Source organism: Hyperolius riggenbachi, chromosome 4 (assembly GCF_040937935.1).
Source record: "Hyperolius riggenbachi isolate aHypRig1 chromosome 4, aHypRig1.pri, whole genome shotgun sequence".
Lineage (NCBI taxonomy): Eukaryota > Metazoa > Chordata > Amphibia > Anura > Hyperoliidae > Hyperolius > Hyperolius riggenbachi.
In genome coordinates, this window is record NC_090649.1 from 218,421,014 (window position 1) to 218,448,874 (window position 27,861).

The following is a 27,861-nucleotide window of genomic DNA, read 5'->3' on the forward strand; positions in this document are numbered from 1 at the left end:
TGGAAGTTAAGCCCTAGAACACCAGGAAAGCCATATGGGGAAGGTAGGGAGAAAGCACTAATCACTAGGAAACTGTATAGGGGAGTGTTGGGGCCATTAGATACCAGGGAAATGTACAGTATATGGGGAGGGAGAACCACTAGACACCAGGGGACTATATTGGGGAGGGAGGAGGACCTCTAGACACCAGCGAACTTTATAAGGGAGGAAGGTGGCCAGTAGACATTGAGGTTGCCAGCGACTAGATCCCAGTGTCCAATTTCAGCCCACTTTGTATTTGAGTTTGACACCCTTGGTTTAGAGTCAGTTGAAGAGGACCTTTAGCCTAAACAAACATACTGTTATTAAGTTACATTAGTTATGTTAATTAACCACTTCAGCCTACAGCGTCGAAAATCTTAAGCATCCGAGCAATGTTCACCTCCCATTCATTCGCCAATAACTTTATCGTTACTTATCACAATTTATTGATCTATAGCTTGTTTTTTCCGCCACTAATTAGGCTTTCTTTGGGTAGTACATTTCGCTAAGAGCCACTTTACTGTAAATGCATTTTATCAGGAAGATTAAGATAGAAATGGAAAAAAATCATTATTCCTCAGTTTTTGGCCATTATAGTTTAAAATTAATACATGCTACAGTAATTAAAACCCATGCATTTTATGTGCCCATATGTCCCGCTTATTACACAATTTAAATTACGTCCCTATCACAATTTATGGCGCCGATATTTTATTTAGAAATAAAGGTGCATTTTTTCAATTTGCGTCCATCACTATTTATAAGCTTATAATTTTAAAAAAATTAATAAGATACTCTCTTGACATGTATATTTAAAAAGTTCAGACCCTTAGGTAACTATTTATGTAGTTTTTTTTTTTTTAATTGTAATTTTTTTTATTTTTTTTTAAATACAAAAATGTATTTGGGTAATTTTAGTTTGGGAGGTAAATAGCTAATTTTAGATGTAATATAATATATTTTTTTATTTAATTTAGGTATGTGGGTGCAGTTTACTATTTCTATACATTCAAAAAATTCCTAGATGCGAACGATCTCGCATCTAGGAACTATAAGAAGAAGGTGATGTTTCCTGGGGGCAGAAATACCGCGCTCTCTGATGAGAAAGCGTCGGCATTTCTGCCGGAGACTTAGATCGGTGAATGGGAATTATATTCCCATTCACTGATCGGGGGGGCAGCGGGAGGCAGCGGGGGCGCGCGCGGGCGCGCGCCCGATCGCGCGCACCACACGGCTGCAGCAGCAGTGCCCATCTGGACGGATATATCCGTCCAGATAGGGCGAAGTGGTTAAAATAGGTAATATAATCTCTTACTCACCCTGTTTTAAAAGAGCAGGCAAATGCTTGTGATTTCATGGGGGCAGCCATCTTTTTGGTTGAAAGGAGGTGACGGAGCATGAGACACAGTTCCACCTGTCCTGGGTCCTGATCACCCCTCCCAGCTGCGTACGCTAGGCAACGAGAACAGCATCAGAAATCCCATCATGCTTTGCACAGAATCAGGGCAGTTTTCTTTGATGGGGGAGCTTACCTTCTGTGCAGCTAAAAATGAGGCTTGGGTAAGAAAAACAAAGTTCTGATGCTGTAAAACTGTTAAAGAAACACCGAGCCTTTTCAGTGCTGCTGAGTAGATTTTTAGTCTGGAGGTTCACTTTAACCTATTTTGGTTCCTGGACGTAGTTTCTACGTCCAGGAACCATGCGCGCTACTGCGCGCGTGCACGCGCACTCCCGGCCGCGGATTCGGTAGCCAGGCAATCAGTGTATCGGGCTATGGTGCCCGATCACTGATTCCTCTCCCCCGCTGAAAAAGCGACAGCTTCTCTCGGAAGCTGTGCTTTTTCTGCCTGTTCCCTTCCCGATGCGTCACTCTAAGCGTGTGCTACGCTTAGAGTAACGTCATGTAAGCAAACTCATTGCAATACTCAAAAAGGAATACTACACCTGTAAAAAAAAATAAAAAATTAACAGACATTTACATTATAAATCTATTGTTTACCTCCCACCCTCCCAAAACTACCCAAATAAAATGTTTACTATAAGAAAAAAAAACATGTAAATATTTACCTAAGGGTCTAAACTTTTTAAATATCAATGTAAAGATGAAATATTTCTATATTTTTTTATTTTAAACTTGCAAATAGTGATAGATGCAAAATGGAAAAAATGCACCTTTATTTCCAAATAAAATATTGTCGCCATACATTGTGATAGGGACATAATTTTAACGGTGTAATAACTGGGACATATGGGCAAATACAATATGTGAGTTTTAATTATGGAGGCATGTATTATTTTAAAACTATAATGGCTGAAAACTGAGAAATAATGAATTTTTCCATTTTTTTCTTATTCTTCCTGTTAAAATGCATTTACAGTACAAAGAAAGCCTAATTGGTGGCGGAAAAAACAAGATATAGATCAGTGCATTGTGATAAGTAGTGATAAAGTTATAGGCTAATGAATGGGAGGTGAACATTTCTCACGTGAAAACAACGGACCGCGAATGGGTTAAACAGATTTTTCAGTAGGTATATGTAACGGTTGGGTGCTGCAACTCAGACGTCTGATTATGTGGTGATCTGCAGAATCACCAATAATGCGAGTATAGCTGGTCAAGATACTGAGAGAGTTGTGTATTGGTGCAACCGTAACTTTATTAGTATTGCGAGGCCTTACCAGAGGAGCTAGTAAGGTCCTAGCAGTATACTGAATGTATAAAATAGCACAGACCTTTCCAGAGGACTGGAATAGGTACAAACAGAAAGAGAATAGAAATATACAGACTAGTCCTTCACCAGAGGAGCTGGTAAGGTACTAGAGGCGTGAGTGACTGTATAGACTTGATCAGACCTTTCCAGTGGAGCTGGAAAGGTGCTATCAGTCACTAATAGAGCAATAAGAGACTATCTCACCAGAGAAGCTGGTGAGCCAATAGTGCCTCAACAGTGGCGAGGGCCCACTAGTAAGTAGGTCAGACAGGCCAAGTTCTGCAACAGAGAGGTTGTATCAGTACAGAATCGTAAGGCAGAAGGATAACGAGTAGACAGGCAAAGGTTCAGCAACTAGTCAGATAGGCAGAAGTACATAAACGCTAAGCAGAAAGCAAGGTCAGAGATATAGCCAGAATCATACACAGGTAATCAAATACAATTAACAAATCCTAGTCTTGGTGTGAAGTCCTTGGTTTCCACCACTGGCACTAGTCTAAGGTCTGCAAATACAATATAACAATAATCCTAGTCTTGGTGTGAAGTCCTTGGTTTCAACACCTGGCACTAGTCTAAGGTCTGAGCGCTTACACAAAGTATTCACGACAGCAGACAGGGAATGAATGAAGACTGGAGGCTTATGAAGCGGAGGTACGCTTCCAGCCACTCCCACCACGGAATCCGCCAATCCAAGCGACGAGAGGCACCAGTGACGTCAGCCGACCGTCAGGTCAGCTGACGCGCCTTCTGCCCGCATAAAGGTCCTGTCTCCGCGCGCGCCCGCGCGAGACAGACACCCTATGAGCTGTAGACAACACCGTTCCCGGCGTGCTAGACGCCAAGGGAACGGATAACACTTGAGAGCCAGGAAGAGAGGCGGCTGCAGTCACCCCCTGCGAGTCAGCAGCCTCCATATCCATGCTTGTTACAGTATATATATATATATATATATATATATATATATATATATATATATATATATATATTTGCACAGATCTATACATGACTATTGAAAGAGGGACAGAGGGATTTGGTTGCCAAAGAAGGGACTATGGTGTCGATTCATAAAGCATTACCGGATTTGGTAATGCAGAAAACAGCTGACTTTACCAAGCACTTAGCAAAATGTAAATTCATAAACCCTGTTACCGCATGAAAAGCTACAGTTACCGAGCAGTGAGGTAAATTACCGATTTGTGCGGGAATTATCTCAACACGTCAGTAAATATCAATTCATAAAGCAGACAACAAGCGGTAAAGCCACAAAGCAATACCATCTGCTTTGAAGTGGCAAAATGAATGCAAAGAGTAGACTGTGGGAGCCTGACTCACAGGCAGAAACAGAGGCAGCTGTGACTGACATGAGCAGTGAGCCAATACAAACAGCCCCTGTCTCCTGCAAGTTTGGATGATGGAATCTAATAGGACCTGCAACCCCCCAGGCAGCAGCAAAGCGGGATCAGAACAAAACAGGCTTCCTCTGAATACCTTAGGCTGTGTGGCTCTTTAAACTCCTGGGTACCTGTTAGAAGCTAGTGGGGAAAATCACCCAAGCAGGACATCTGTAAAGTTTCTTGGAAGTTAATCTAAGCTGTGGCAATTAAATAGAATGTTAAGAAAGACTAATAGGCAGATTCAGAGCCAGCAGAGGCAGTATAACACAACATGCACATCTAAAGGGATGTCAGGATGCCTCACAATGCCCTCACTGCACGGAACAGCTTGTAACAAGCTGTTACCGCAAAGGTTTTTGTCAATGGGCTACGGTAATTTACCCCACTTTATCACACCTGTGAAAATGTTTATGAATTAGCACACAAAAGTCTACAATACCGAATGCGGTATTTTCCCAACAAGATTTTTCTTTCACACAGCCTTTTAACCAGTTCGGCCTATCTGGACGAGCTTCCTCGTCCAGATAGGCACTGCTGCTCCCGCCGCATAGTGCGCTCGATCGGGTGCGCGCGCCCGCCGCTAGCCCCCCGATCAGTGAATGGGAATATAATTCCCATTCACCGATCTAACTTCCCCGCAGAAATACCGACGCTTTCTATCCAGAGAGCGCGGTATTTCTGCCCCCAGGAAACATCTCCCCTGCTTTTAAGTTCCTGGATGCGAGATCGTTTGCATCCAGGACTTTTTTCACTGTGGCCATCTTGTGGCCAAATAGTAAACTACACCAACATACATTTTAAATTAAACAATTATAATATTTTACATTTAAAATAAGCAGTTTCCCTCCTACACCAAAAGTTACCCACATACATTTTTTATTAAAAAAAATAAAAAACAATACAATAATAAAAAAAAAAAAAAAAAACATAAATAGTTACCCAAGGGTCTAAACTTTTTAAATATGCATGTCAAGAGAGTATGTTATTATATTATTTAAAATTATAAGCTTATAAATAGTGATGGACGCACATTGAAAAAATGCACCTTTATTTCTAAATTTCTTCCAAGTGCCCTGTTTCGGCCCCCATCGGCCTTTATTAAGTTGCACAGGATCAACTGATGATCCTGTGCAACTTGATAAAGCCCCATGGCTGCCGAAACAGCATCTGTCACTATCATATTGATGCCAATAAAGTTATAAAGAGCTTCTAAATACATCGAGTGGTGCCGGTCCTTTGGCGAGATTCCTTTATTTCTAAATGAAATATCGGCACCATAAATTGTGATAGGGACATAGTTTGAACGGTGTAATAACCGGGACAGATGGGCAAATAAAATACATGGGTTTTAATTACGGTAGCGTATATTAATTTCAAACTATAATGGCCAAAAACTGAGAAATAATGAATTTTTTTTCATTTCTTTCTTAACCTCCTTAGCGGTAACCCCGTGCTGGACACGGGGTAAGCCGCCGGAGGGTGCCGCTCAGGCCCTGCTGGGCCGATTTTCTTAATTTTTTTTTGCTGGACGCAGCTAGCACTTTGCTAGCTGCGCCAGCACCCCGATCGCCGCCGCCGCGCGCCCGATCGCCGCTATCCGGTGCGGCGCACGGCCCCCCCCCAGACCCCTGCGCTGCCTGGCCAATCAGTGCCAGGCAGCGCCAAGGGGTGGATCGGGTCTCCCAATGACGTCCCGACGTACGTCATCCCGCCCCGTCGCCATGGCAACGGGGGAAGCCCTCCAGGAAATCCCGTTCTTTGAACGGGATTTCCTGATCGCCTATCGCCAGAGGCGATCGGCGGGGCTGGGGGGATGTAGCGAGCCCTGGGCTCGCTACATGATTTAAAAAAAAAAAATTTAAAAAAAACTGCTGCGCTGCCCCCTGGCGGTATTTTTCATACCGCCAAGGGGGTTAATCTTCCTGTTAAAATGGATTTAGAAAAAAATAATTCTTAGCAAAATGTACTACCCAAAGAAAGCCTCATTAGTGACGGAAAAAACAAGATATAGATCAATTCATTGTGATAAGTAGCAATAAAGTTATAGGCGAATGAATGGGAGGTGAACGTTGCTCGGATGCATGAGATTTTCGGCACTGCGGTGCTGAACCGGTTAATGAATTGACACCATTGTGTTGTGTAGATGTTTTTTGACGGTGAAGAGAAATATATACTTAGACCAGGAACACTGATTTCTTTCAGAGAGTGTGTGGACAAAAGTCCTCTATAGAGAAGATGATAGATTTGTAACAGAGTACAGCATCCTTCTCGCCCTAGTCACTGTGGTCTCGCCCAGCTTGTTAAGTCATCCATGCTCACTGTCTGGATCCTAGTGTGTGGTACCTGTAGGTAGGGTAATTTTTCAGCTATCACAGCCTGTTTACAAAACAGACCGTTTAATTTCCAAGCAGTGGTTTCATCATTTAAGTGTATATCTTGTAATTCTGTACTTCTTCTTCACTGCTGAGTTTTTTTCCCATACTCACTTACAGAAAGATTGGTATGCAAGATATTTGTTTTAAGTCATTAATTTTCTGACTACCAGTCATTTTCATTGGCTAGTTACTGATTCCATGTTATGACATGAGGGTAACATGAAGCGGTTGTTTATATTGCTTAATAAAGAGACATGTCAGTTGCTGATGCTTTCTAACTGCTCTGCTAAGCAAATAACTGAGAGTAGCTGAAAAGCAGGAGAGGTGCAGCACATCTTCCAGCTTTGATAAATTACCCTATTAGTACAGTTCACTAACTTGGCACACAGAGGAAGTCTTATGTGTCCAACCCAAACATTATTCATGGTAACCTCAACACACATTCTTAATTCTGAAAAATGCTCTTATCCTGAGTCAGTCATGTTTTCAGAAATAACTTACAAATGACATTTTTCTCTTTTTTCCAAGTAAGCTTTGATTTATCAGAGTACACTGTCTCACCTGATTTGTAGACTTCATTTTTTGCACTATTGCCTTTCCCCCATTATATGTCAGAATTTTAGACTAGCACACCCAAATGCGCTAAAATGTGATTAACTCTGACAAGATAATTGCTTTCTAATAACTGAAACCTTCAAAGTAAAGCCTCATCTACACGGTACAATTTTCCATCAGATAGACGGATCTATTAGATGGATCTAATAAGAAATTGCATTGTGTGTAGATGTCCAAATTGATTCGGATCAATTTTGAAATAGATTTTGCTTTGATAAATACCCAAAATCTATTGCAAAATCTAAAGCTTCATCTACATGGTACAATTTTCCATCAGATAGATGATCTATTAGATGGATCTAATAAGAAATTACATCGTGTGTAGATGTCCAAATTGTTTCAGATCAATTTTGCGATAGATTTTGCTTAAGTACCCACAATCTATTGCAAAATCTAACGCAATCCGATTGGACTGGTTGTAAATTATCTAATGATGCGTCTAATAGATCTGATCTGACGGAAAATTGTACCGTGTAGATGAGGCTTTACACAGTCCGATTGGACCAGTTGGAAATTATCTGATAGATCTGTCTAATAGATCTGATCTGACGGAAGATTGTACCGTGTAAGATGGTGAAGCCTACAACAAGCTGTAAAAAGTTAACATAAAGCAGACAAGCTGTAAAAAGTTAACATATGGTATTTTATCTTTCTCAAGATTGATTCAGCTACTGTGTAATTGATTGGGTAGTACGTTTCAATGTATCACTTTGACCAACACAGTCTCCTATCAGATATCAGCAGAAATCTGAATGGGAGTTTATCAGGCAGCTACAACCAATAATGTTTTACTGCTTGATACAGTACAGAGCCAATGCTGGGAATACACCATGAGATTTTTTGGCAGATAGATGGTACGATAAATAATTTCCGACAGGTACGATCTTAATTTCGATCGATTTCTCATAGAAGTGAATGGAAATCGATCGGACAGTAAATCTGATGAAAAATCTCATTGTGTATCCCAGCATAAGTAGCCATGGATTCACTGCCGCTAATCCCCAGCTATGTTGACAAAATTCAACCACCATGCTTAGGCTGAGTTCGCACTGGATGGATCGAAAACTGATCCCTGTAAAAACTGGTCCATGAAATGAATCAGTTTTTGTTGGGCATCAGTTTTTGATTCGTAACCAACCATTCTGGTTATGCCTCGTGAATGTGGCCCGTTTTGTAGAAAAAAACAAACTGATCCATTAGAATGAAGCAATGTGAATGGATTCATTGGTTACCATTGGATCCGTTCGCATCCGTTACAAGCTGTTTCTGGTTTTTGTCACAAGTTAGCGGAAATTGATTTTTATTTATTTTTTCACAAAGTGTCATTTTCCACTAACTTGTGACAAAAAATAAAATCTTCTATAAACTCATCATACACCTAACGGAATACTTTGGGGTGTCTTCTTTCTAAAATGGGGTCACTTGTGGGGTTCCTATACTGCCCTGGCATTTTAGGGGCCCAAAACCGTGAGGAGTAGTCTGGAAACCAAATGCCTCAAAATGACTGTTCAGGGGTAAATTTTGATGACAGGTGGTCTATGAGGGGCCGAATTTTGTGGAACCGGTCATAAGCAGGGTGGCCTCTTAGATGACAGGTTGTATTGGCACTGAAGTGCAGGACGTGCAGGATGTTCAATCGTGACCTGGACATGGCAGCAGAGAACATGGACATGTTATGTATTGGGTGTGTAGACCAATAAGACCGCAATACATTCTTTTTGACTAGACCCATGTTAAGGAGAAGGCCCCAAAAAATGTTACATTCGGAAACTTGGAGTGGTTTCTACCGAAAAGGCTGGGCATGGTAGCTTCTTGGATTGGTGGTTGCGTATTGTGTGGCATAACGGTTGGTCTCAGCCACAATTAAGTCGTAGAGACCAGCAGTGATCAGAAAAAGAAAATTATGTCACTGCCGTGGGGCAGGTGAGAGTTTGGACGGGTGATCAGAAGCCTGCAGGGGGCAGATTAGGGCCTGATCTGATGGATAGGAGTGCTAGGGGGTGACAGGAGGTGATTGATGGGTGTCTCGGGGTGATTAGAGGGAAGAATAGATGCAATCAATGCACTGGGGAGGTGATCGGAAGGGATCTGAGGGTTTGGCTGAGTGATCAGGAGCCCACACGGGGCAAATTACGGCCTGATCTGATGGGTAGATGTGCTAGGGGCTGACAGGTGGTGATTGATGGATGTCTCAGGCTGTGATTAGCGGGGGGAATAGATGCAAGCAATGCACTGGGGAGGTGATCGGGGGGGTCTGAGGGCGATCTGAGGGTGTGGGCGGGTAATTGGGTGCCCGCAAGGGGCAGATTAGGGTCTGATCTGATGGGTAGCAGTGACAGGGAGTGACGGGGTGATTGATAGGTGTTCAGGGTGTGATTAGAGGCGAGAATAGATGCAAGCAATGCACTGGCGAGGTGATCAGGGGGGAGGGGGGGGTCTGAGGGCAATCTGAGGGTGTGGGTGGGTGATTGGGTGCCCGCAAGGGGCAGATGAGGGTCTGATCTGATGGGTATGATGGGTAGCAGTGACAGGGGGGGATTGATGGGTGATCAGTGGGTGATTAGAGGGGAGAATAGATGTGAATAATGCACTGGGGAGGTGATCAGGGGGGTCTGAGGGCGATATGAGGGTGTGGGTGGGTGTTTGGGTGCCCGCAAGGGGCAGATTAGGGTCTCATCTGATGGGTAACAGTGACAGGGGGTGATGGGGTGATTGATAGGTGATCAGTGGGTGATTAGAGGGGACAACAGATGTAAACAATGCACTTGGGAGGTGATTTGAGGGCGGGTCTGCGGGCGATCTGAGGGTGTGGGCGGGTGATCAGGTGCCCGGCGCCCGTAAGGGGCAGGTTAGGGTCTGATCTGATGGGTGGCAGTGACAAGGGGTGATTGACAGGTGATCAGTGGGTGATTACAGGGGAGAATAGATGTATACAGTACACACGGGGGGGTCTGGGGAGGATCTGAGGGGGTTGGGGGGGGTGATCAGGAGCCCCCATGGGGAAGTTTAGGACCTGATCTAAAATATAGCGTTGACAGATAGTGACAGGGTGATGGGTGATTAGTGGGGTGACTGGGTGCAAACAGTGGTCTGAGGGGGTGATCAGGGGGGTCTGAGGGGTGCTGTGGGCGATCGGGGGACAGGACCAGTGTGCTTGGGTGCATACCTCGATCACTGAGACCACCACGGTAGGAGGCAGCCTGTATTATACACTTTGTATACATTACAAAGTGTATTATACACTTTGTAGCGGCAGATCGAGGGTTAACAACCCGCCAGCGGGTTGACTTTGCGGGTGGGCGGAGCCTAATGCAAGCGGATGTGCGCGCATTTATGCGCACGATCCCTGGCTGATCAGTCCCCCAGGTGCCGCTGCCCATTGGCGTTAGGCGGTCCTGGGGTTGCCAATTTGCTGATGCCCATAGGTAGTGGGCAGTCGGGAAGTGGTTGAAAAGGGGCTCTACCGTAGTCAGAATGTAATGTGCCTACCATAGCCTTAATCAGTTGCTCTCAGTTATAATTGAAAGGACAACTGATTTTTAAAGAGAACCTGAACTGAAAATAAAAAGTCAAAATAACTATACACAGGTCATACTTATCTCCTGTGTAGTCTACTATTCAATCTCTTTCTCCTCTCCTTCGTCCTGTATGTCCACTGTGATCAATGGAATTCTCCATCCTCCATTTTAAAAATGGCCATTATCCCCTAACAGCTTCCTGGTCAGCACACTGTTTAACTGTAATATCACCCACTTGAGCCATAGGGAAACATGGACATTACCTGGGAGATTATTTTTGATCTCTTACAAGTCCTAACCTCAGTGTGATCCAAATACGGCCATGGTATGTGTGTGTGGGTGTGTGATGAGCTGTAATGGGCGGTTGTGACGGGGTGGCCATCCCATGCTGTTTTTAATAGCACTCTTCAATTTTTGTATTCTAATGTTTAATAAAAAGTTTTTTACTTTTTGTTTTTTACTTATAGTTTTTTACTTATTGCTGTGAGGAGTATGATTAATGATTTATCCTTTAAATCTGGTAGCTGGATACGTATGTCCTACTGTGTAATTGCCACTTTCAGACCAAACTGTATGGACATTACCTTGCACATTCAGTTGTAACTGACAGCTGCTGATATATAACTGACAGCAACTGGTATATTTCAGTTCTGACAAAATACTGTCAGATTTGGAAGGGATCACTGTAAGAAGAACATGGTGAGTTTCTGAAAGGAACTGATGGTGAGGTTAGTATGTAATATTCATTTGCAGCTACGTCGTGTTTATTTTAAATAATTTTCCTCGCTTCAGGTTCCCTTTAACCATTTCTACCGCCCGGACGTGAAGCTCACATCCGGGCGGCTGCTCTGCTGTGGCTTTCCCCTGGTAGCCTTGGGATCAGTGAACAGGAACATGGTTCCCGATCACCGATCCATGTCCCCAGCAGAAAAACCGAAGCGCTCTTACAAGAGGCTTCAGTCTTTCTGCATGTAAAAATTTCTGCGTCATCCTTGTGCTTCCGATTAGCGAGAAGCACAAGGAGAAAAAAAAACTGAAGGTGGCTATCTTGTGGCCAAATAGTAAAACTACATCTATATTTTTTTACATTACAATTTACACATATAATAACATTAAAAATTAACTGTTTATTTCCCACACCAAAATATTACCCAAATAAATTTTTTAACCCTCTGGGCGATACAATTATATCGCCCAGGAGGTGGCGCAGCACTATTTTTTTACATTTTTTATTTTTTAAATCATGTAGAGAGCCCAGGGCTCGCTACATGATAGCCGCAGCGCAGCGGCATCCCCCCACCCACTCCGATCACCTTCGGCGATCAGAGTAAGCAGGAAATCCCGTTCAGAACGGGATTTCCTGCTGGGCTTCCCCGGTCGCCATGGCGACGAGGCGGGATGACGTCACCGACGTCATGGACATCGTGACGTCGGAGGGAGTCCAGATCCACCCCTCAGCGCTGCCTGGCACTGATTGGCCAGGCTGCGCAAGGGGTCGGGGGGGGGACTGCACGGCGAGCGGCGGCGATCGGAACTTATACGCAGCTAGCAAAGTGCAACAAAAAAAAATTATGCAAATCGGCCCACCAGGGCCTGAGAAATCCTCCTGCGCGATATACCTCGAGCTCAGCTCGGGATTATCGCTCAGGAGGTTAATGGAAAAAAAAATTACAATTACAAAAAAAAAAGACAAATGGTTACCTAAGGGTCTGAGCTTTTTAAATATGCTTTTGAAGGGGGTATACTACAAACATTTTTTTAAATAATAAGCTTGTAAACAGTGATGGACGCAACACAGAAAAAATGCACCTTTATTTTCAAATAAAATATTGCCGCCATACATTGTAATAGGGACAAAATTTAAATGGTGTCATAACCGAGACAAACGGGCAAATAAAATACATAGGTTTCAATTATGGTAGCGTGGATTATTTTAAAGCTATAATGGCCGAAAACTGAGAAATAATTAATTTTTTCCATTTTTTTCTTATTAATCCTGTTAAAATGCATTTATAAAAAAAATAATTCTTAGCAAAATGTACCACCCAAAGAAAGCCTAATTAGTGGCGGAAAAAACAAGATATAGATCAATAAATTGTGATAAGTAGTGATAAAGTTATTAGCGAATGAATGGGAGGTGAAAATTGCTCTGATGCATAAGGTGACAAATCCCCGCGGGCTGAAATGGTTAAACTAATGCCCATGTTTTCCTATGGCACAGTTCACACTTAAAGACCACTATCGCAAAACAATTAGTTTTTAACCACCTGAGCGGTCTGGACGAGCTCAGCTCGTCCAACACCGCCGGAGGCTGCCGCTCAGGCCCTGCTGGGCCGATTTGAATGAAATAAAAAGCAGCACACGCAGCCGGCACTTTGCCAGCCGCGTGTAGCGGCGAAAGAGGGTCCCCCCAGCCGCCCGAGCCCAGCGTAGCCGGAAAAAACAGTTCTGGCCAGCGCTAAGGGCTGGATCGGAGGCGGCTGACGTCAGGACGTCGGCTGACGTCCATGACGTCACTCCGCTCGTCGCCATGGCGACAAGGTAAGCGAAACACGGAAGGCCGCTCATTGCGGCCTTCCGTGTTACTTCTGGCCGCCGGAGGCGATCTGAAGAACGCCTCCGGAGCGCCCTCTAGTGGGCTTTCATGCAGCCAACTTTCAGTTGGCTGCATGGAATAGTTTTTTTTTTTATTTAAAAAAAACCCTCCCGATCTTATCAGAACGCCAGGGTGGTTAATCACCCCCATGGTAGTTACATTAATAATACAGAAGCTTCAGTGTGTAATTACTTTCATTTTGTTGCACGTACCTTTAAATATTCACATTTCACTATAACTTGTAGAGTCAGCCCCTGCACTAAACGCTGACTGACTTCTGCAACTAGAAATCCAGCATAGGGGAAGCCTTGTTAGGTGAACTAACCGTTGGTTTAGTCCTCCACCCCTCCGCCTCCGCCTTTTGCCCTGCTCTTCGTAAATACCAAGCCTGTGAACACTCGCTCTGTACCCTCTGTTCCTCCAGCGCGGTTACTTCAAAAGGCCCCTCGCACTCTGCCCTGCAGGCATTCAGGGAGACAGCGGTCTCCCTATGTGCACAGCTGTGTAATGAGCCGCTCTTCTGCACCATGCGGTGACCGCAAATGAGCATCAATGATTGCACTGACAGGGAGATTGACTCATTGCGCAGCCATAACAGCAGAAGCAGGTCAGCAGCAATTGCATGTGCAGAAGAGCGGCTCTTTACACAGCTGTGTACACTCTGAATGCCTGCAGGGCAGAGTGCGAGGGGCCTTTTGAAGTAACCGAGCTGGAGGAACAGAGGTTACAGCGCGAGTTGTCACAGGCTTGGTATTTACGGAGAGCAGGGCAAACGGGGGAGTGAGGAAGGGGGGGTGGGGGACTAAACCAATGGTTAGTTTACCTAACAAGGCTTCCCCTTGTATTGTAACATGCCTATCACACCAAATTCACCAGATGGCAAGAAGAAATTACCGACCAGTGAGGTAAATTACTGACTTCGGCAGTAAATACCTGAATACATTTCAGCAAATGTCAATTTCCCAAAGATTAGAGCATTTGATAAAACCAATTGAGATGTTTGGTATTTATCTCCAAACTACATTAGTTGGTAACCAACAATCTGTATTTGATAAAATGTTACAGGCAAAGGAGACAGCAAATAGGAGTCATCCTGTCCTGCTACTGCCTCCATTGGTGCCGATATACTGCCGGGCGGGACAATTTTCTCTCCCCCAGGTTGCAGAGAAGAGAGCTGGCACAGAAGAGGTTTCCCCTGCAGTCTTCTAGACATTAACACTTTAGACTCCTGTTCCCAGATGCCGAGGAGCAACTGGTGAAATCATCCAAGCATTATTTGTCCTATGTTTATTTAAAGTTTATCTAAACTCAGTCTATTAAAAGAAAAAAATGTTAAAGAAGACCACCAATAGCAGAATGCAGCTTGCTGCTGAGACCGACTCCACAGCTGGTTATACTTCTACTGTTTATCGAACAGGTCAGGGTGAATTGAAGCCATGTTTTTCAGTAAATTACCAAACTTTTACTGCATGTGTAAAAATCTTAGTGAATGCGGTATTTTACTGACCTGATTTTTTTAAGGAACAGCCCTTTGTGAATTGAAGGCTAAGGTGGAGATTGGACAGACAATATTTAAGTATAATGGTTGACTTAACATATCAGTGCTCCACAGCCATTTTGTAATCTTATGTTATTTTTGTTTTACATTTAATTTCCCACCAACCATTGTAAGGCCCCCTGCACACTGCAAATCCAATTTGCGATTCCGATTTTCCCTGGATGCTATCAAAAGAAAAACGCTGAAAAAAATGCAACATGCAGTAACGATTAAAAATTGCAAAAATCGGAATTGCATGTTAAAATCGATTAAAAACCACAAATCGGAATCGCATGTAGTGTGCAAGAGTGTTTTATTTGGTAGACAGGACACCTTTTGATGATGTAGCACTCTTACATTTCTATTCAGCTGAGAATTATAGAGAGGAACTGTGTGTAGCTCAAGGTCTGTTTAAAGGAAACCTGTAATGCCATAAAAAAGAAAGTTTCACTTACCTGAGACTTCTACCAGCCCCCTACAGACGTCTTCTGCTCATGCCGGGACAAAACGATCCTCTTACTCCCCACCGCAGCTCATTTTTGCTTTCCTTTGTCGTGGGCCACTGTGCCTGTGTGGCACTGGCCACATACGACCTCACTTGCGCTCCGGGCGCCATGAACGAAAAGCGCAGACGCAGTAAATACTTTCTCTTCCTGCGCAAGACGCTCCCGACGACGGGAACGCGGATGAGGACAAATAAGAAATGAAAAGCCATGACAGGGGACCGGAGGATCGGTGAGTGACGGCGTGGGCGCAGAGTGGCTGCAGGGGGCTGGCAGAAGCCCCAGCTAAGTAAAATTCTTTCTTTTTTATGGCATTACAGGTTTTCTTTAAGCCCACCTGGACAGACAAGCAATTTGCATTTTTTAAAAGGAAATAAATATGTCAGCCTCCATATCCCTCTCACTTCAGGTGTCCTTTAAAGTGGACCTGAACTCTTGCACAGGACTGAAGAAATGCATAGAAAAAAAGCACCCTGTATGTATTTAGAGAGTTTAGCCTGTTTAATTCCCCCTCATTTGTGTCTAATCACAAATTGTAATTTGATCTCTCCCATTTGTCACATGACTGCATATGGCAGATAAGGCGATTTGAAAGTACAGGATGTTAACATATGTCTGCTTCCATGAATCAGGAAGTAGAAACAATGCAGATTTATTTTAGGATTTGTATCAAGTGTATCAAAGAAATGTTTTTTGTTTAAAGAGACTCTGAAGCGAGAATAAATCTCACTTCAGAGCTCATAGTTAGCAGGGGCACGTGTGCCCCTGCTAAACCGCCGAAATAGCGCCACTAAACGGGGGTCCCTTGACCCCCAAACCCCCCACTGCGACACTTGGTCGCAGACTTGGTCGCTCCTGGAGGCAGGGCTAACGGCTGCAGCCCTACCTCCAGTCGCGTCTGTCAGCGGCGCATCGCCGCCTCTCCCCCGCCCCTCTCAGTGAAGGAAGACTGAGAGGGGCGGGGGAGAGGCGGAGATACGCGCTGACAGATGCGCGTGGGGGCAGGGCTGCGGCGGTTAGCCCTGCCCCAACCAGGAAGCACTCCCCCGCATTACGGAGGGGATTTGGGGGGACAGGGACCCTCGTTTAGCCGCGGGATAGCGGCGGTTTAGCAGGGGCACACGTGCCCCTGCTATCTATGAGGTCTGAAGCGAGATTTATTCTCGCTTCAGATTCTCTTTAAAGGTTATTAAGCTGTTGTGTATCTTTAAGAGCAGAGAGGACGGTCTGAGTTCAGGCTTTAATTCTGCTCAGCTTGTCTTTTGCCATACTGGGAATTAATATTTTTCCATGTCCGTTAATATAGTGAATATATGTGGTTATAATGCATTTGGTATTTTCCTTCTTACAGATCTGCAGATTACAGCGCCATCTATCAGCTGGAGAATATTATCAGGACTTCCTGTCCAGTGTGCCGCCTTTGTTTATAGCCCCAAGCAGTGAACCTCCATGTGACAAGCTCTCTGAACTGGTGCAGCTGTGTGGAGGAAAACTGTGCAAGACTCTCCGCCAGGCAAAGATCTGTATTGGGTTGTTTATGGGGAAGAAGCCTCAAGACATGCAGAGTGTCTCTGAAAAATGGCTACTTGGTAAGAGAGAATCGGCAAAGCACCTTTTTTAATTGCTGAAAAATGTGACATGCAAAATACAATAGCCAATTCTCTGCTATACAGTTGCTGTGCAGTATAGATGACTACTTCTACAACCATAAGGCCCGTACCCACCACACGATTTTCCAGATGACTGACGATTTTTTGAGCATTGATCCGTCATTTCCGTGGTCTTGCGACATGGGTACAGGCACCCTGGCCCTTAGGCTTGTTTCACACCACAAACCAGCATCAGAGGTGCGTCGCACACGATGCACAGCATCGCACCATCAAAAACAGGCCTTCATGTGACACGTGCTCGCCGTCACATCCTGCTTGGGGTATGCGAAAGTGGATTGTTTCATTTAAATACACTTCCACACATGTGCACCGCGACGTTGCGTCAGTAATTGTTTGCATCCATGTGTCGTCATAGTCGAACACGACACAGATCGCCTCAACTCGATGCAGCACCGCAGCTTTAACATAGTTCTTGCTTTGCACAGATGACTTTCCAAGGAGATAGCAGAGGTGTAAGAACGTGGGAGTAAGCTGGAGCCTGGCCTCCACTGGATTGCTCCAGCGGTCTGGGTAGAACCAAATGTAAGAAAGAGGCGGCACACCACTGGCTGCAAAACATTGCCTGTATTGCGAAACAGTGACACTACATGTTACGGACATGCATGTCCTTCATCAGATGTATAATGGTTATGCACCTGATGAAGGACCTGCGTGTCTGTAACATGTAGTGTCACTGTTCCACAATACAGGCAATGTTTTGCAGCCAGTGGTGTGCCGCCTCTTTCTTACTTAACCTAGTTCTTGACCTGCATCGGGGATGCGGCGAAAAAACGTCACTTCCGCTGCACCGTAACGTCATAGTATAAAGTCTCCATAGACTTTAATTGAACGGGAGTAGGGTGCGGTAAAAATACTGCACCGCCTCGGTGTGAAAGCGCCCTGAAGGTCCAGAGACTGCTGGTACAAAAACCGAGGCTCGCTGACATCATGCTACGTGGACCCATTGCACTCGCTGTTCGCGCCGCTCTCCTGTTGCTGAAGCCCACTCGCTCTGCGGTCATAGTGAAACAGGTTGAAGATTTCAATTAGCCTGGTCCAGAAGCGGTTCAAGTATTTAAAAAAATGTGAGAAGTGTTCTCACTTCTGTGAATTATGGTGTGTGTGTGTGTTTTCTATCCAACCAGATATTGAATTTTAAAGGAGTCTTTCCTTTAACCATTTCAGCCCGCGAGGATTCTTCTCCTTATGCATCAGAGCAATTTTCACTTCCCATTCATTCGCTATCATCCCTATCACAATGTATGGCGTCAATATTTTATTTGGAAATAAAGGTGCATTTTTTCCATTTTGCATCCATCACTATTTACAAGCTTATAATTAAAAAAATATTCGTAGTATACCCCCTTCAAATGCATATTTAAAAAGTTCAGACCCTTAGGTAACTATTTGTCTTTTTTTTTTTTATTGTAATTTTTTTTTCCATTAAAAATTTTATTTGGGTAATATTTTGGTGTGGGAAATAGTTAATTTTTAATGTTATTATATGTGGAAATTGTAATGTAAAAATATGTAGATGTAGTTTTACTATTTGGCCACAAGATGGCCACCTTGAGTTTTTTTTCCCTCCTTGTGCTTCTCGCTAAGCGGAAGCTCAAGGGGGATGCAGAATTTTTTACGTGCAGAAAGACTGAAGCCTCTTGTAAGAGCGCTTCGGTTTTTCTGCTGGGGACACGGATCGGTGATCGGGAATCTTGTTCCCGTTCACTGATCCCAGGGCTACCGGGGGACACCACGGGGGCGTGCCCGCAATCGCGCACGGGAGTGCGCCGAAGCGCGGCACCGCAGCCGCCCGGACGTGAGCTTCCAGTCCGGGCGGCAGTAATGGTTAAAGAGGAACTCCAGTGAAAAAATTTTATTAAAAAAATGCTTCATTTTTACAATAATTATGTATAAATGATTGTCAGTGTTTTCCCATTGTAAAATCTTTTAAATCCCTGATTTAGATTCTGACATTTATTACATGGTGACATTTTTACTGTTGGCAGGTGATGTAGCTGCTGCATGCTTTTTTTGGCTGTTGGAAACCGCTGTAAACAGCTATTTCCCACAATGCAACAAGGTTCACAGACAGGAAACTACCAGGAGTACGTACTCAGAGTTTCCTGTGGGAGGGGTTTCACCACATTATCAGTCATACAGCGCCCCCTGATGGTCTGTAAGTGAAAAAGAATAGAATTCTCATGTAAAAGGGGATATCAGCTACTGATTGGGATACAGTTCAATTCTTGGTCGGAGTTTCTCTTTAAGTAGAAATCTTGTGAAATATGTTCTACTCACAGCATATTGTAACAGTAAAGACGACAAGTGCAGGTGTACTATCAATGTTTATGTATGCTGTATTAATGTGACATTTTCTCCCTCTCAAAAGAAATATTGCACATTTGTTTACTCTTCAGTAGACATTAGTCTACTGTCTAGATTTAGGCTTTATATAATACTACCTGCTCGTAATAGCAAGAGGTATTCTGAATAGCACAGGAAAGCAGTGGACCTCTGAGTGACACCATGAGAGGGGTGACACCTGGCCAGAAGTACAGTGCGGGCAGCAGGGTGATGCTGTGAGGAGTCTGGAGATGCAGGGAGGGGGGCCTGACTTCATTCCTCCCCCTCCATAGGCCCCCTCCTATGTCTCCCCCAGTTGAATTTTCATGGGGTCATAAACCCACTGACCAAACTGGCCAATGCCAATCCCGGAGATGCAGTCTGCTTTTGTTCCAAGATATCTGTAGAAAGCACTGATATCAGCCTATCATCTGCGCCCACATCATGTCATGGCCATGCTGCTTTTTCCAAAGGTTTTTCCACAATGCACTTAGCATGCTCCCCCCCCCCCCCCCCTCAAAAATGTGCTTAATGTGTGTGTGAGGGTAAGGGGGGAGGGTCTGTAAATACTCATCACTGGGTGTCAAATACCCTAAGCATGCCTCTGCTACCAGATGTTTAAATAGCCTTGGAGTTCAATATGCAAGCAAGGGAATAAAGTGATGGAAAATAAAATACTGTGGTAAGTAAACAGGTTTGGTGAACATCTGCAGCTATGAATACCATGCAGGGGCATAACAATAGGGGTTGCAGAGTTTGTGACCGCATCGGGGCCCTTGGGCCAGAGGGGCCCCGAAGGGCCCTCCCTCAACTACAGTATTACCTCTCTATTAGTCCTTTGCTCATAATGATCACTTCTATAGATACTTTGAATATGGTAATCATTTACAAACTGTTCCCCATCCCCTTCTTGCACCTCAGACACTGTAGTTGCCAATGGCAGGTTTTGGTGCGCCGTATCAATTGTTGTGTATAAAGTGCTTGGGGGGGCCCCAATGTAAAACTTGCATCGGGGCCCACAACTCCTTAGCTACGCCACTGATACCATGCTAATTCCTGGAGGAAAGCCATGAGCTTTTTGGATGACATTCATAATCTACATTCCCACCTTCATCTATAGTTTGGTATAGGTAATGTGTTATAGAGTTTATGGTGATGGAGTATGGGAAAATGGTGCTAAACATAATGCCAACGTCATCTTCCTAATATTCAGATATCTGCAACCAAATGGCCAGATTAAAATCCCTTTACTTAAAGGAACAGTATCAATACCCAGGTGTTCTAAAATGACAATGTACAAATAATGTCTAAGTAGCTGTGTAAACATTTTCCTACTTTTCATGTTAAATATCAGAGGCAAAAGCTTTAATTCATTGTGTATAGGATTTAGCTCTATTGGAACAAATCATTTGCAAAAGGGGTGTCTGCTACAATGCACAGCCAGTGTTTTTTATGCATATCAGACTAAAGAGTATTTTTCTCTAAAAGCAAAAACAGTATGAAAAGCTGTGGTGTCAGGTTTCACACACAATGAACAAGTTACATTTCCTCTGCTCTCTGCAGACAGCTCAGTCAGAGACACAGGACACAGGCAGCTGCAGCTAGTGAGAGCGTTCTTACACACAGGATTAACAGATGTAGTGTGAGGGATTCCCCTCCCCTCAGGCGTCAGTTAAAAGTGAAAGGAATTTGATACAGTAAACAAGAGATAAGCAAGTGAAATGTATACATCACTACTTAGCAGCACTTCAGAAACTGTCTCAATCGCAGGTTAAAAAAACATGGTAATCGATAGTGTTCCTTTAACCATCGTGAAAATGTTTAAATGCGTGTAAACATATACTAATAAGAAGTATTTTTCTTCCAGAGTAAAGTGAACCATAAATTACTTTTCTCCTATGTTGCTGTTACTTACAGTAGGTAGTAGAAATCTAGAACAACGGTTTTGGACTAGTCCATCTCTTCATGGGGGATTCTCAGCATGGCTTTTATTCTTTATAAAGACATTCCGTGAAAAGGATTTATAGAATAATGCTGGACAGCCTCTGTGCTCGCTGCACACTATTCTGTCAGCTGGACGGAACAACTGCCATTCACTAAGTGCTTTTGGAAATAAACAAAACCCTGAGAATCCCCTATGAGGAGATGGGCTAGTCGAAAACCTGTCGGTCTTTTCAGATTTCTACTACCTACTGTAAGTGACAGCAACATAGGTAATTATGCTCATTTTACTCTGGAAGAAACATACTTCTTATTTGTATGTGTTTACATGTATGTTAAATATTACAATTTTCGCGATAGTGGTCCTTTAAGCAGCCATGGAAGTCTGCACATTTAATAAAAGGCACCTTGGAATGAATGCAGCAGCATCATACAGTATTAACCTTAGTCAATCCATTAACTGACATGATCAGTTTTTAAATATCTATATCCCTTTATAATTTTGTAACTGTATATACTATGCACTCTCTATAGTACAGCACCAGGGAAGATGCTGGCACTGTATAAATCCAAAATAATGTTAGCTTTCTTTGTACTATTCCATGAAACCCTGTGTGTACTGTCCATGTTATAGTTGTCTCATAAATGGTTTCTCCCATCTCTGCAGTTCTCTCATGGGCAGTGGCATAGCTAAGGAGCTGTGGGCCCAGATGCAAGTTTTACAATGGGGCCCTCCCAAGCATAACAATTGATACGATGCACCAAAACCTGTCAATGGCAACTACAGTGTCAGAGGTGCAAGAAGGGAATGGGGTACAGTTTGTTAATGATTCCCACTATCCAAAGTATCTATAGAAGTGATTATTATGAACACAGGACCAATACAGAGCTAATACTGTAGTTGAGGGACGGCCCTTCAGAGCCCCTCTGGCCCAAGGGCCCCGATGTGGTCGCAACCTCTGCAACCCCTATTGCTACGCCCCTGCTCATGGGTAAATTTTTAAACATTTATTATTTACTTATACATATTCCTTATATATATTCCTTATACTTGCGCATCTTCTGAACGTCACATTTTTGTCTTTTTGATTTTTTTTTCATCATAATTGTTTAGATGTGTTCTCTGTTGCCTTCTGTCTGGAAGAAACTGTCACTAGAACTATTGAGTCCACAGGTCACTGCAACCTACCCAATCACAGAGATAATGACAAACTGTTCACTCAGGGCCAAAACTGACTGAAAGGAACATATGGACATTGCATAGACCACTGGCAAAAAAAAGCCCAAAACAAGGAGACTGATTGGTTGCTCTGAACAACTGTTTGACTTTTATACCAGTTTTTCGCCAATCTGCTTTTAAATGGTTTAAAGAAAATCTGAAGCCTTAAAAAAATCCTTTTTTTTACTTGACATTTATGTTACACAATATGTGCAGAGATAAAACACCGCATTCCCATGACAGAACGATGTGATTAAACCCCCCAAATCCCGGGGCAAAATTCCACGACTTTTCAGGTCGTGGATTTTGCTGCCCGGGGGAGGCAGAGCTTTGCTCTGTAGTTCTGCCACCAGTCGCATCAATCTCCCCGAATTTCCGCCTCTCCCCGACCCTCTCAGTGAAAGAAAACTTCAAGCGGTGATTTGCACGCATCAGCACGTGAGATCTCCTGCAAAACACGCCCCCAGGACTTCACGCCAATCTGCATTGAGTGGTCCTGGGGCAGCCATCGTGGAGTGGTGGCAAGAAGTTAAAGAGAGTTTGAAACCTTAAAATTTCAGCAAAGAAGGCATTCTTGGCTCAACTTACAGCAGGTCAATAGGAGTACCTGCCTAACATGTAATCAAACACCAATATTTAATCTGTACATATCTATAAATGTATGAGAAATTGTAGGGCCTAAACGAGACAATCTGTTTTACTACATAATTAAATAAAATCATCTAAATTGGGACTTATCAGGAGTTTGGGTACTTTCCTAAACTCTTTCTCTCTGATAACATAAGAAAATGGAATTATTTCCCAACTGACTGAAGTGCAGACAGGGAGAGAGGAAATACACATCAGGCAAATTAGGTGACTGAGAACAATTTCTTTCTCTAAAAAAATGCCCCAGCATTTCCTTTAGAATAGATGGGAACTAGTGAAGCAAACTGGAGAAGTAATGAGAATCTGGCACAAGTAAATACTGATAAATTGGAATGGTCATAGAATCATCAGTACTAGCCGAGTGATGATTTCAAAAAATGAGAGGCATTTCAAGGTCATATACAACATCAAATGCAGCAGTGAAGCTGGGCTATTGAACTTGTTCATGGAGGTCAGTAACAAGCTTGGTACAGTGCTTCAGCATGACTCAATTGTCATATGAGAAGACTACAGCTGATATTGAGACAAGAGGGTCATTTAGCAGAATGTCTCTGGAGATGCTGTTGGCAAAGAGTGGTAAAACTTTGGTATGTTTAGCATTAAACCTTTGCTGAGACCTGACCCCTATTGAGTCCATACAAGATGCTTGACTCAAGTAAAATTACTTACCTTTGCCTATTACTTATCTATGTTAATTACGTTTTGCACCTGAGAAGAAAAGGAACCCTTTTAGAGCAGCACCACTCTAAAATATGAAAAATACATGTGTATATAATAATAACAATTCTTTATTACAAGTCTCACGGTGTATAATCACAAGTAACATCAAAAAATATAAAAACATTTAAAACAATTTAAAAACATTTAAAATGTACCCATAAAAGTACTCCATATCCATTAATATCAGATGCAATCATATAATAATGAGTTTGACCAATCAAGTAAGTCTAAAGATGCAGTTGCACACGGGAACAAGAGAGTTCCCTGTGCAACCGTTGAACCCGGGTTCAGTTTAAGCAGTGACCTAGTGCCTAGTACACAACTATCTATAGGTGAACAGTAAACATTTGGTGATTACCATAGGTAAAGTGCAAAATACAAAAATAAAGCAGCAAAAGAGGCAGGTCTGGACTATCCAGATCTGGAAGTGTCAAACAAAGGATAACAGGCAAAGTGTAAAGATGGTGGAAACAACCACTAGATGAAGTGCATAGTGTAACAAAAAATAGGATACTTAGCCCAGGTATGAGTATGGTGGCATCAGGAAAGGATAGGCAACCGTGTCCAACTGCATCTTCAGACTTACTTGATTGGTCAAACTCACTATTATTTGATTGCATCTGATAGTAATGGATATGGAGTACTTTTATGGGTACATTTTAAATGTTTTTATGTTTTTTTTATGTTAATTGTGATTATACACCGTGAGACTTTGTAATAAAGAATTGTTATCATTTTTCTATTATATACACATGTATTTTTCATATTTTTGAGTGCTGCTGCTCTAAAAGGGTTTCTTTTCTTCTCAAGTGCAAAATGTCCTTTTCAACCCTAGCATCCTAGCACACGCAATCTCTGCGAGTTGTGCGGTACAAACCATGTTTGTCTATATGTTAATTACATTACCGCGCATCTTCTGCGGCGACTTGCGGTGATCTGCGTCGACCCAGAAGTCATGTTAGTCTATGGCAGGGGTGTCAAACTCAAATAGACGGAGGGCCGAAAGTTAAAACTTAAACCAGGTCGAGGGCCGACAGCCATATTTATTCCCCCCCCCCCCCCCTTCCTCTTTCCCTACCATTTGGAATGATCGCACAACACCCCACAATTTGCATCGCACGTCATAACTGCGGTGCAAAAAAAAACCTTTTTAGGTTAACCAGGCATAGTTGCCCAGAGTAAAGGTTAGCCAGGTATGTGCCACCAGCATATGTAGCCAGGCATAGGAGCCCCAGAATAGGTAGCTAAGCATAGCAGGTGTCCCAGTATAGTTATCCAGACATAGGTGCCCTACTATAGGTAGCTAGGCATAAGTAGGTGCCTCAGTATAGGTAGCCAGGCTTAGCAGGTGCCCCATTATAGGTAGCCAGGCCTAGGTAGGTGCCTCAGTATAGGTAGCCAGGCAATAGGTTGGTGTCCCAGTATAGGTAGCTAGGCATAGGTAGGTGCCCCAGTATAGGTAGATAGGCAATAGGTAGGTGTCCCAGTATAGGTAGCTAGGCATAGGTAGGTGCCTCAGTATAGGTAGGTAGCCGCCTCTGTATAGGTAGCCAGGCAATAGGTAGGTGTGCCAGTGTAAGTAGCTAGGCAATAGGTAGGTGTCTCAGTATAGGTAGCTAGGCAATAGGTAGGTGCCTCAGTATAGGTAGCCAGGCATAGGTAGGTGCCTCAGTATAGGTAGCTCGGCATAGGTAGGTGCCTCAGTATAGGTAGCCAGGCATAGGTAGGTACCTTAGTATAAGTAGCCAAGCAATAGGTAGGTGCCCTAGTATAGGTAGCCAAGCAATAGGTACGTGCCTCAGCATAGGTAGCCACTAGCCAGGCAATAGGTAGGTGTGCCAATATAGGTAGCCAGGCAATAGGTAGGTATCCCAGTATAGATAGCCAGGCTATAGGTACGTGCCTCAGAATAGATAGCCAGGCTATAAGTAGGTGCCTCAGTATAGATAGCCAGGCTATAGGTAGGTGCCTCAGTATAGGTAGCCAGGCTATAGGTAGGTGCCTCAGAATAGATAGCCAGGCTATAGGTAGGTGTCTCAGTATAGGTAGCCAGGCTATAGGTAGGTGCCCCAGAATAGATAGCCAAGCTATAGGTAGGTGCCTCAGTATAGATAGCCAGGCTATAGGTAGGTGCCTCAGTATAGGTAGCCAGGCTATAGGTAGGTGACTCAGAATAGATAGCCAGGCTATAGGTAGGTGCCTCAGTATAGATAGCCAGGCTATGGGTAGGTGCCTCAGTATAGATAACCAGGCAATAGGTAGGTGCCTCAGTATAGATAGCCAGGCTATAGGTAGGTGCCTCAGTATAGGTAGCCAGGCAAAAGGTAGGTACCTTACTGTAGGTAGCCAGGCAAAAAGTAGGTGCCCATGTATAGGTAGGTAGGAAGTTGTCCCAGTAATAGCCCGCTGGCCGTTGCACTCACCGATGTGGCGGGTGGTGGCAGTTCTGTATTCTGCACACCAGCGTGAGCCCCGCACTGGAGAATGACACAGAAGAACTTTGTGTCTCTGGCTGCTGGCGCGCGTATACAGGAACTTCCTGTATATGCGCGTCAGCAGCCAGGGACACACAGCTCTCCTGTGATCAGTACGGGGGTCACGCTGGTGTGCAGAGCTGCCGCCACCCGGCGCACCAGAGAGGACAACGGCCCGCCGCCAGCAGCGAAGATAGGGAGGGAGGGAGCTGGGCCGTCATCGGGAGGTGACAGGAGGCGGAGCAATTCGGGAGGTGGAGCAGGTGAGTGACAGAGCGTAGCAACGCTCTATCAACTCACGTGAGGATGATGGGCGGGACGGGGCGGACCCTCTAGCATGCCAGCAGGCCAGCTTTGAAAGCGCCGCGGGCCACAGCTAATGTTAATTTAAAAAGTAGCGGCGGGCCAAGTTTTCTGGCGCGGGCCAGAGTTTGACACGTGGTCTATGGCGATGCGGGGATTTTTTTAAAAATTATTGACTCGACCTGGTGGTGGCGCACATGCGCATAAGCGTATTTTTACAATATGCTTTCTTGCACTTCCGCATACCCCGAAGCAGGAAGTGACCGCAAGCATGCATCACATCCTACTTGACCCAATGCCAGATGGGGAATACCACGTATTCTGGCGGTGCGGCAGAAGCGATGCACCGCATCACTGCCGCCAGTTTATAGTGTGCAAACAGCCTGAAGTGAGAGGGGTATGGAGGCTGCCATATTTGTTTCCTTTTAAGCAATGCAAATTGCCTGGCTGTCCTACTGATCCTCTGCCTCTGATACGTTTAGCCATAGACCCTGAACAAACATTCAGATCAGGTCTTTCTGACGAAAGTGGCCCTATTTCAATTCATTTTACTCCTTAGTTTTCTCCTTGGAGATGTGTTTTCATTTTCAGTTTAAAAAAAGTTAAAACATTTAGCACTCGGCAATTAAAAAAGTACCAAAAAGTACTGTTAAAATTACCAAAGTATTTTCTTGCTTTCTGATGGCTTAAAAGGCATTTTATTGATAAGATGTTAAAATATCACCTTATTAGCCACATGCTTGTTTCTGGTGTGTGATTCAGACTCTACTGATGCCAGGCAACTGGTATTGTTTAAGAAGAAATCAATCTGGCAGCATCTGCATCCTGCCCACTTCAGGTTTACGCTAATAAACCAAATGTATTTCTTAATAAACCCAATGTACTTCTTGCTAATCAGGATATATGTAATGTAGTGTTTATAATGATATGTTTTTCATATTTTTTTGGGTGAAGGAAAGGAAAAATAATCATGTGACTGTGCTGAATAGGCAGTCTCTACCAAGTGTAGTGTCTACCAAGGTGCATGATATGTGCTTTACATCAGCAGAGGCTGCTGCAGGGAGCTCCAATCCGTTTCGTTCCACAACTGAGGAAGCTGGCTCTTTTTTTTTTTTTTTTTTTTTATTAAACTTTATTTGAAAAAAGTTTAGTTACAAAATATGACACCTTTTATTCCATTTAAACAGGGAGATATTGTTTAAGCAGCAGGTTATTTATATTCTAAAAAATGTTATCTAGTTGCCATATAACATAGGAACTTAGATATTTAAAGAGGCACTGTATCACATATAGT

General features: G+C 43.7%; 1 protein-coding gene across 5 annotated transcripts in view; it reads left to right on the forward strand.

The window, feature by feature from the left end:
• The window catches only part of MCPH1 (microcephalin 1), a 664,091-nt gene that overhangs the window by 619,899 nt on the left and 16,331 nt on the right, over positions 1 to 27,861 (forward strand). For 4 of the 5 annotated variants that reach the window (XM_068281349.1, XM_068281354.1, XM_068281350.1 and 1 more), the window contains one exon: positions 16,622 to 16,859. In XM_068281349.1, coding sequence (XP_068137450.1) covers positions 16,622 to 16,859 — 238 coding nt within the window. Of the gene's footprint in view, positions 1 to 16,621; positions 16,860 to 27,861 lie in introns of those variants that run through there. The other variant, XR_011031423.1, reaches the window with a different exon arrangement.